At 54.9% G+C, this 9,962-nt stretch overlaps 1 protein-coding gene across 8 annotated transcripts; it reads left to right on the plus strand.

Annotated features, from left to right (window-relative positions):
• MAMSTR (MEF2 activating motif and SAP domain containing transcriptional regulator) lies at positions 1-9,962 on the plus strand. 8 transcript variants are annotated; one of them, XM_036834761.1, is made up of 12 exons: positions 1-61; positions 614-697; positions 1,806-1,898; positions 2,521-2,696; positions 2,876-3,060; positions 3,393-3,495; positions 3,707-3,901; positions 4,189-4,386; positions 4,465-4,519; positions 4,723-5,002; positions 5,548-5,635; positions 6,841-6,915. In XM_036834761.1, exons 2-11 carry the CDS (start codon positions 640-642, stop codon positions 5,627-5,629), a joined length of 1,425 nt encoding a protein of 474 aa, XP_036690656.1. In that variant the 5' UTR covers positions 1-61; positions 614-639; the 3' UTR covers positions 5,630-5,635; positions 6,841-6,915. The 8 variants fall into 8 exon arrangements, with proteins under 8 accessions (XP_036690656.1, XP_036690655.1, XP_036690654.1 ...); XM_036834760.1 differs by having other exon boundaries at positions 5,548-9,962; XM_036834759.1 differs by lacking the exon at positions 5,548-5,635 and having other exon boundaries at positions 6,841-9,962.

Here is a 9,962-nt window from a genome sequence, read left to right on the forward strand (position 1 = left end):
CCTCCAGCCTTGACTGCGGGACTCAACCCGCTCCAGAGCACAGCTGAGCCGAGCCCACCTGGTGAGAAGCCCCTGGGGTGGGGGGTGGGAGGGGAACCCGCCTTAACTCTTCTGTCACCTCTCTGAGCCTAGTCCCTTCCCTACAGACCGTGGTGGCTGCCACCCACCCACGCCCTTCTCAAATGCAGGTGGCAGAGACCCTTCCATTCCCCAGGGACCTATCGGGTCCCCTTTCCCCTCTTGATCAAGGCTGTTGGATTCTAGGCCCCTTAAGAGTATCGAGTTCCTTCCCTTCACCCCCTTTTCCTCCCTCTCCTTTCATAGACCCGGGGTCCAGGCCACCAGTGCCCTCCTTCTTAGGACCCAGGAGTCCCAGATCTGAGGTCCTTCCTCCCCCAGACTCCAGGAGTTGGGGCCCTCAGCGCGTCCTCCCTCACACCCAGGAGTCCGGGCTCCCAGCCCCCTCCTCCCCCAGGATCCAGAAGTTATGGCCCAAGGCCGCTCCCATCTCTAAGTTCCTCAGGCCCTTTCCCTGCTGCGTTCACATGCAAGGGACGCCTCCTGACCTCCACTCTGACCCTGCCTCCTGTGGGGGCCCTGCTCTCCCTCCCAGTCCAGGTCCCCATCCCAGCCTTGGCAATGACCCTGGCGGCTTCCTCCCAGCGCTCCCAAATCATTCGCTCCAAGTTCCGATCTGGTGAGAGTCTTCTCTCTGTGCACGTAGGGAAGGGATCCTCCCAGTCCTGGGAATATACTCTAAGTCTGGGAGTCTGCACGGCGGGGTGACATGGGAGGGGGGGTGGTGACACATGCCAAAGGCATGTGTTTTCTGTGCAAGAGATTATTTATGTAAAGGAGGCCCCAGCAAAGGGGTGGAGTTGTGGTTGACAGTGAGTGTGCAAATGGCTGGTGCAATGCTCACGTGAATAGTGGGGAATGGGCGGCTAGGGGTGGGTGTGCAGAGGACCAGGTACTGCAAAGGAACAGGGGCTTAAATTGACACCTGTGCAAATCGGAGGAGCGCCCAGTGTGGAACTGTGGGCAAGGGGACAATGAGCTCTCAAGCCTTGAAAGCGTCAAAGGTTGCATTTCAGGTCCCAGCACAGGTGAAAAGTGTGCAAGTGGGTACACCTGGAGGTCAAGTCCTGAGTAGACAGAGCATACTTGAGTGTGCAAATGAGTCTGCTTCTGTGGTTGGGTGGGTGCGAAGACACCAGTAACCAAAGAGCAAGGAGTGTGCAAGAGTGCACGTGTACAAAGAAATGTGCAAAGAGAGATCCTTGCTCCACAACTGGGGGCCAAATTCTGAATGCGTTAACGTGGCTGGGTGTGTGCCGAGACAGTGAGCCTAGGATGAAGCGTGGCAAAGGGTACCAGTGCACAAAAGTGCTGTAGATGCAAAAATAGAGCCCAGGGAAATGCGTGTTTGAAGGTGGGTGTGCAAAGGAGGTGACTGAGGGGAGGCCCAGAGGTAGTGCAGAAGGGAGTGGGCGTGTGCAAAACGGGGTGTGGGGATAAAAGGGGGCGAGGTACAAACGCTAAGATGGTGATTGGGCGGAGGATGGGGTGGGCATCGGCTGACGAAGTGGGCAGGTGGAGGAGCTGGGGGCAGGGCTGCCTCCTGCCTGCACCGCTGGCTGGCTCCTGGCCCCAGAACGGCTCTGGCCTTCGGTGCTGTGCTGGCAGGGAACAAGCAGGAGGCCCGGGAAGGGAGCAGGCTGCCCGCCCACCCGCCTGCACGGGGTGTGTAAGGGGGCTGGGCACACGTGTCCCGCCAACAACTGCAGCTCACACTCGCCTGCCAGGCCAGGCTCTTGGACACTCCCTTCCCGCCTTTCTCCTCCCACCTCCCTCCACAGTCCTCCAGCTTCGGATCCACAGACGCTATCAGGACACGAGTAAGTGTGGGCCCTGAAAGGGAGGGGATGGCGGCCCCACTCCCTTGGGGCACCCTGGAGTGCAGCTGCCACACATCTTGCTTCGGTCCCCGAGCCTCAGTCCCTATGCCCCAGGGTACATTGCCATCCCATCCTGCCCTTCCCCAGGACCCAGGAGTACAGATCCCTGGCTGCCCCACCCCTAGGAGCTTTTCTTCCTGCTCTTGGGCTTTTCCCACTCCAGTGAAACGCATGAATCCAGATCCTGTTTCTTTGGAGAAGACAGGCATCCCACACCCCACACTTGGCACACATACAAATCTCAGGATGTGGCTTTCAGCTTCTCTCTCTCCCCAAGAACCAGGAGTGCTGGTCCCACCCCTGTCCCAGCAAAACCCCAGAAATCTGCGATCCTCAGCTACCACACCCCTTGGTGACTGAGGATGAGATTCCTGCCTTTCTTGAGAATGTAAAGGTCTGGGTCCCTAGCACTTCTGCCCTTAGATCCAGGAGTCCAGGCAACCAGCTCCCAACACTTGGGTTTCACTCCCTGGCTCTGTCCTCTTGCACCCGGGGGCTGGGGCCTCCAGGGTCCTCCTTCCCATGCAGCCTTGTTTCTCCCTGCCTGGCGTGCTGCCTGCAGGCCTCTCAGGGTCCTTTGCTGCCTCTCCATTCTCGGATCCAGATCCATGGATCTCAGCCGCAGACCCGGCTCTGGCTCCGGCCCCAGCCTCACCCTCGAGCCCAGCGCCTTTCCTCTTCAGCCCTGGGGTCCTTCTCCCTGAGCCAAAACACTACCCTTGGCGGTCCCTGAAGAAGGTGAGTCTCGACCAGAGTGAAGGGAAAGTCCCCCTGAGAGTCTAGCCTTGGTCCTCCTTACTGCTGCCCATTTTGCTCCTCTCTGATGGGGACAAGCCGACCCCGTACTTTTCATGGGGCTCTGGGGCAGGAAAGTGGGAAAGGAGCAGAAGCGTTTGACATCATACCTGCTTTTTCAGGAGTCTCCCAAGATCTCCCAACATTGGAGGGAGCCCAAGCCCAAGGAGCACTTGACATACCACCAGTACATGTCCCCAGAGCCGAGACAAGGGTCCAGGGCAGACCCCCGGGCTGAGGGGTCGGCCTTGGGTCCCCCCGGACCACCTCCATGGGAATGGACGAACTCACAGCAGCCACCTCCTAGGTATGACCGCTGTTTTTGTTCTCTGGGAAGTTCAGGTCCCCCGATCCCTCCTCCCCCAGGACTCAAGAGTCCAAATCCCCGGCCCCTCTTCCTTCAGTTTCCAGAAATCCTGACCTCATATCCGAGAGTCTGAGCCACCTCCTCCCCACCCCCACCCCTGCCCCAGTTCCTCTTCTCTCAGGCACCGGAACTAGCCTCCTGTTTGTTCTCTCGGAGCTTCAGAACTCAGGTCCCTTGCTTTCCTGCATCTTCATGAGCCCCTGTCTTTGAGGACCAGAATGCCTTTTCTCTCTGCGCCTTCTAACCTGTTTTCCCCTCACAACTCTCGCCAGGATGAAGCCCAGTCCCCTCACTCCCTCCCCACCAGGAGTCCCCAGCCCCTCGCCCTCTCCACACAAGCTGGAACTTCAGACTCTCAAACTGGAGGAGCTGACGGTGAGTTTGGGGAGCAGCTTCCCAGGCTGGCCCTCTCGCTCAGTGGGGACCCAGAAGTCTAACCCTGCAGCCTCTGCTCCATTGGAGATCCAGGACCTAGGGTCCCCAGTCCCTCCTCTCTCGGTTTCCAAATGTCCAGCTCCGACCCCCCCGCCCCCCACCTGCGCCCCGGATCCCGCCTAGCACGGCCTCTCTCCGCCTCGCTCCCTAGGTCTCAGAGCTCCGGCAGCAGCTGCGCCTGCGGGGCCTCCCGGTGTCTGGGACCAAGTCGATGCTCCTGGAGCGCATGCGCGGCGGCGCCCCGCCCCGCGAGCGGCCGAAGCCGCGGCGCGAGGACGGTCCGGCGGCTGCTCCCTGGCCTCGCTTCAGGCGCAAGGCTTTGGGAGCCGCTGGGAGGCCGGGCTCGGTGAGAGCGGGACTACGCGCGTGGACCAATGAGGAGAAGACAAAGCGGGACGGGGCGGGAAGTCGAGAAAAGACTAGCCAATAAAGTGTGTGGGGCGCGGTTAAGAGCAAAGGGGGAGGATCTTAAGGGAAGGGAAGCCAATGAAAGAATAGGGGGCGAGGCCGAAGGGAGGGATGGATGAGTGAAGGCCCCGGCCGGGACCAGGAGGTGGAGCTACAGGTAGCGAGTGGATGGGGTTGCTCCCAGTGGGCACGGCTTATAGGAACTCGCCCTCTTCGCCGTTCTAGTTCAAGCCGAGTCCAACATCTCATTCGCTGCCCCCTCCACGTGCCGCGGAAAACCTTGTGACGGCTCTGGCTCCTGCTCCGGCTCCGGCTGCATCGACGGCTCAGGCTCCAGCTCCAGTGCCGATCCCTTCCTCAGCACCAGCCTCGACAGCCCTGACACTGGAGGAGGAGCTGCAGGAAGCGATCCGCAGAGCGCAGGTGAGAGGGAGCGGGCCTAGGGTCTCAGTCAGGATCAGGCTGGAGTCCCAGGTTCACGCCAGTTCTGCCCGTCCGCAGTTGCTTCCGAACCGGGGCATCAGTGACATCCTGGAGGATCAGGTGGAGCCTGAGGGTAAGAGCCGAACTCCTAGATTTGGGGGAAAAGGGGGCCGAGGTTCTGGGCTTCTGGGTTCGCGGGAGGAATAGGTTGGTGTCTGGACTCCTGAGTCCTAGGGAGGAGTGGGCCAGGGACCTAGACTCCTGGAAAGGACGAATAGGGAGCTGGCGTCCGGATCCCTGCCTTCCTAAGCTCACACTTCATTCCTTCCCCTACAGACATGCTGCCCCCCATCCCCCTGGACTTCCCCGGCTCCTTCGACTTGCTGTCCCCCTCCCCGGACTCTGAAGGCCTCTCATCTGTCTTCTCTTCCTCGCTCCCATCCCCCACGAACTCCCCGTCCCCCTCTCCCAGGGGCCCCACCGACTCCTTGGATTGGCTGGAGGCTCTGAGTGGGGGTCCCCCACTGGGCTGTGGCCCCCCAGCCCCCAGCATTTTCTCTGCTGACTTATCTGATTCCAGTGGCACCAGGCTGTGGGACCTGCTGGAGGATCCATGGTGATGGATTTTGGGGTTTCCAGGGACTGTGAACTGGGGGGGATGGAGAGGCCACAGAGATAGACTCCCTGAGGGAGGGGTTGGAACAACCAGCAGAGTCCCTCCCACCACAGACACAAAATCAGAGACAACTCTCATCCCCACCTGGCCCCTGCACTGCTGCTGACATGCCCACCTCCTGACTTCTGCCTGACCTCCATATGATCCCCTCCATGGTTGTGTGGTTGGGGGCAAAGAGGTTTCATTTGCTGCTGACCAGGGCAAAACAAGCTGCTTGCTGCTTCCCTCAGAGACCTCATGGATGTTTTTGTTCCCACTTTCATCCCCCCATCCCACTGACTAGATGGATGCCTGTTGCTGGGGAGTCTGGAAGGTGGTCTATGCTTTTTGGATGCAGGAGAGGGACAGGGAAGAGTAGGGAGAGAGAATAGTCTGCCAGACCCTTGGCTTCTGATTGGAGATGAGAAAAATCAGATGTGTCATATCTAAGGTCAGATTCTCTCGGAAGCAGAGTCTGAGACAAGATTTGTGTATCCATGATTTAGGAAAGAAATGCTCCCAGGAGAAACCAATGAAGGAATAGATGAAACAGGACAGCGATGGGGAAGAAGACTAGCTAGAATGTGATTTCAGGTGAAGTCCCAACACCAGCCTGATCCCATGGGGAGCTCTGGAGGATAAATTAAGCTGTAGAGTCTTTCCCACCTTGAGGCAAAGGGAACTGGGCCTTTGAGGCAAAGGGAGATCCCTGTTTGGGTTTATTATTGCTGAATAACAAACCACCCCAAAATTTAGAGTCTTAATTACTGTCTGTGATTTTTCACAATTCCTTGGATTGACTGGGCTCAGTGAGGCAGTTCTTCAGCACCATAACTGGGCTGGAACATCCAAGATGGCATACTCAGGTGCATCTGGCACCTTGGCAGGGATGGCTAGTAGGCTTGACCCTACTGGGCTGTGGGATATCTGGACTTCTCTCATTCTCCGTGTAGTCTCAGTGCTCTCCCTCTCCATGTGGTTTCTTTCTCCAACAGGTAGCTGGACCCCTCACATGGTAGCTCAGGGCTCCCCAAAGTGGGCATTCCTAGGGGAGGAAGCAAAAACTTCCACTCTCTTAAAGACTAAGCTTGGAACTGGCACAATGTCACTTCCACCACATTTTATTGGTTAATGCAAATCAAGGTAGCCCCGGCTGAATATGGGAGAGGACTACACAAATGTATGAATATCGGGGGCATGGTCATTGGGCGCTGTCTTTGGAGACCTGCCACTACACCCCTCTAGGCAGTCATGGGCCACAGGTCACAAGAAGGGGGCAGGATATAAACTCCAGGCACCTCAAGCTCAAGGGCAGTCCTGGGAACAAGGTTGCAGGGTAAGCCCTTAGCAGCAAACTCTTTTAAAATATAGGTTTATTATCATTCAGGTATGGTGAGGCCAATAGGTCGGGAGACAATTGCCACTGAAAAGATAGTTTGTTATTTTCACAGATCCCAAAGGAAGGGGGCATGCCAAGCTATGCAGGGCACCAGGGTCAGTCAGGAGTTAGAGGGGAAGAGGAGAAACTTGGACAAGAATCTTTATTGTGGTTTCCTTGGGAAGGAACAGATGAGGCAGAGTAAGCTTAGGATTGTCTTATTATTTGAATAATTTCATCAGGCTCTGGGGTGTAAGGGTTGTCCCCAGTTGCCTGGAACTTGGCCCTGGGGTGATTAGGCAGATGAATAGTGGCCTGAAGTATAGAATGCCATAAAGGAAGTGGTTGGGGGTATGGGCTCTGGGTTGGTTGCTTTGCATGTGAAAGGCATACTTACATGTCAGTCCTTTATTACCTCTAGGAATTGGCTAGCCCTGGGAGGCGCAGTCCCTCCAATGTCAGCAAGGCCCCAGATGTCAAAGCACCAGAAATACAGAAATAAAAAGGCATGATTAATGCATAAAGCACACAGAAGCCGGGTGTTGGGTGCACAGAACTGGTAAGAGGAATCTGAGGGGACCTGGGCAGGCTGCCAACAGTGTCCACTACAGGTGGGAATGTACAGTGGATTAGTTATGTGTTACAGGACCTAGAACCGGTGACTTCCCCTGGCTTGCTGTCATGTCAGTTTCCTTATTTGTAGCTACAGCCCAGTGTGGCTGAGAGAGTTCACTGAGAATGTCCCTGAGTTGGACCTGGCATGTGACATGTGATGATGATAAACATTAATCACCATTATTAGCTGCTGATCGACAATTCTAGTGCCTCGAAGTGTGTGAACTCTGGTGAACATTGAAGATCCAAGATAAAAATGGAAGGGAACAAATGCTCGTTACCATGAGGCAAAGGGAATCTTTCATGTCTTCCAAACCAATCAGGTAGAATTTGTCCTCCTTACTTTCCAGATGAATTAATGAAAGATCAGAGAAGGGGAGCGACCTGCCCAGTGTCACACAGACAGGAGGTGTTGGAGTAGGGTTTTAAATCAGATGAATATGTCTACAGCCTGTGCCCTCAGGGTTGAAAAATCAAAGAACCTCAATCTCTGCTCTAGTGGAGCTCAGACATTTGCCAAGAGAGTCCCAGTGCAGGGTGATAGGGATTTTCATGGCAATGGTACAAGGAATAGGAGGGGCATGACTCCTAGAAGGTGACCAGAAACTGCAGGGGAATGGGACAGGGTGGTCAGAGAAAATATTTTCGCCAAGACTCAAAGGGTGAGGAGGAGCTGGTCGGAGGAAGCTCTTGGAAGACAGCATCCTTGTAGAGGGAGAAGAACATGCAAAGGCTTGAAGGTGTGAAGGGCGCTGCCACCTGGGGAAACTTGTGAGGTCAGGGTTCCTGGAATAAAAGGTGGGTGTTGGCAGGTCTTCCTCTGTCTCTGTTTCCCTTCTGACACTTCTATGCCTATACCCCTATATCAGTCTCTTCCCATCTCTGCCAGCCTCTGTGTCTTCACTCTGTCCCCATCTCTCCTGTGTCCAGAGGAGGGCGGCCTTGGGCTGAGAGCCTGTGGGCCCTGTGTGCAGTCTCAAAGAGAGTCAGGGCTAGGGGCGGCTGAGGAATTCTCTGGAAGGTGGAGATTTGAAAGACAGACCCAGGATTGCGAGGAGTGTGCAGGTTTGGGCCCAGAGTCTGAGGGACGGGCTTGGGTCCTGCATTCTCCATGGCCCGTCCCTCAGCCCTTTTCCGGACATGTCAGCTACTTCCTCCTGCCCGTGAGGCAAGGACTGGGTCTCCCCCAAGGGGGTGGGGAAAAATGAGGGCTGGACCTATGGGGGAGCTGGGGGGAGGATGAGGTCAGATGAGGACCCCTCCCCCCACCATGCTGCCATCCCACCATCTCAGTGGAAGCATGAAAAATACCAAGAATATATGTGACAAATTACCAGTTTATTTTATAGACATATTCCCCAGAAAGATACATTCATATTCATTGGGTAGACTGGAGAAGAATATATTTTGCTTTTCTCCTCCTTCTCCCTCCCCCTCCTTCTCTTCTTCTTCCTCTTCTCTCCCCCCCCCGACCCCATTTCTCCCTCCCTCCCTTCATATCTCTCTTTCTCTCTCCCTTCTCCCTTCTGTGTTGCCACATAGCTAATTGGCTGCTTCCAATCACTGACTTCTATTCTATTCTGCCTTTTACCTCTACCTTATTATTATTATTATTTGGCCTCGCAGTTTGTGGGATCTTAGTTCCCCAACCAGGGATTGAACCTGGGCCCTCAGCAATGAAAGCATGGAGTCCTAACCACTGGACCGCCAGGGAATTCCCATCATCCACCTTATTTTTTCTTTCTGCTTCGCCAGTGATGACCACCCCCCAGCTCCCAACTCCACCAACCACCTGAGCTCCTCGTCGTCATCAAGCACAGCCTCTTAGCGACCTGTGGGAGAACTTCTCTGGGAAACACACCCAGGAGAGCTTGACACAGAAGCAGGTGCCATGGTGGTTGAGGGTCATCTCTGGGGCCAGATCCACCTGTGTGGACTTATCTCTCCATCACTAGCTGCCTGGCCTAGGGCAAGCCATTTAACCTCTCTGTGCCTCAGTTTCTTCATTCATATAATGGGAACAAGGGCAATAGTACTTTGTGTGGGTGGTGTGAGGAATAAATGAGTTAACCTGTGTAAGGTGCTTAGAACAATGCCTGGCGTATAGTAAGTGCTCATTAAGTGTCAGTGACTGTCACCGACCCACAGGATTGATTTGATTTCCACTCCTCTGCCAAATGGCTGTGCCCCCCCCCCACGTGACCACCATGTGTGCACAAGGGTTGCCCTGCCCTTGGTGTTGTCCAGCTTTCTCATTTTCAGTCTGTCCACTGTTAACCTCTTCTTTCTCTCAAATCTTGTTTATCCCTGATGGTGGATAATGGGGACTCCCATACCTCAGACAGACTGGTGATGAAGACCTCAGAGCCAGGGCAGGGGGGGTTAGGTGGCTGAACTGGGAGGAAAAGAGGGAAATGGGAATTGTGAACGTTCATTCTGTAGAAGACAGGCTCTCTCCTTCCCTTGGGCAAACCGCTTCAGTGCCAAACCTTCATTCAGACTTTGAACCCAGCCCCTCCCTATCTGGGGACCCTAGACACGTCACTTCTCCTCTCTGACCTCATAGATGACCTGGTTCCTAGGTATTTTCCCAAGAGAAATGAAAACATGTTTGCATAAAGACTTGTACACAAATGTTGATAACAGCATCATCATTCATTATAGCTCTAAACTGGGGAGAGCCCAAATGTCCGTCAGATGGTGAACAGATAAGCACCCCATGGGACACCCACACAGTGGAATACTACTCAGCAGTGAAAAGATGGTGAATGGTTGATACCTGCAAGGATATGAATGAATCTCAGAAACATGATGCTAAGTGAAAGAAGTCAAACACAAAACACTAAACATGGAATGATTCTTTATGATTCTAGAAAAGGCAAAACTAAAGTGACCAGGAGGTGTAACCAAGCAGGACCCTATGGGACC

Source organism: Balaenoptera musculus, chromosome 19 (assembly GCF_009873245.2).
Source record: "Balaenoptera musculus isolate JJ_BM4_2016_0621 chromosome 19, mBalMus1.pri.v3, whole genome shotgun sequence".
Lineage (NCBI taxonomy): Eukaryota > Metazoa > Chordata > Mammalia > Artiodactyla > Balaenopteridae > Balaenoptera > Balaenoptera musculus.

Bases quoted from the DNA above. Each gene is read 5' to 3' on its own strand.
- MAMSTR (XM_036834759.1), top strand. From the start codon at position 640: ATGACCCTGGCGGCTTCCTCCCAGCGCTCCCAAATCATTCGCTCCAAG. The intron at 1,899-2,520 runs GTAAGTGTGGGC...TGCTGCCTGCAG, and splicing joins CAGACGCTATCAGGACACGA to GCCTCTCAGGGTCCTTTGCT. The intron at 5,003-6,840 runs GTGATGGATTTT...TATTACCTCTAG, and splicing joins GACCTGCTGGAGGATCCATG to GAATTGGCTAGCCCTGGGAG.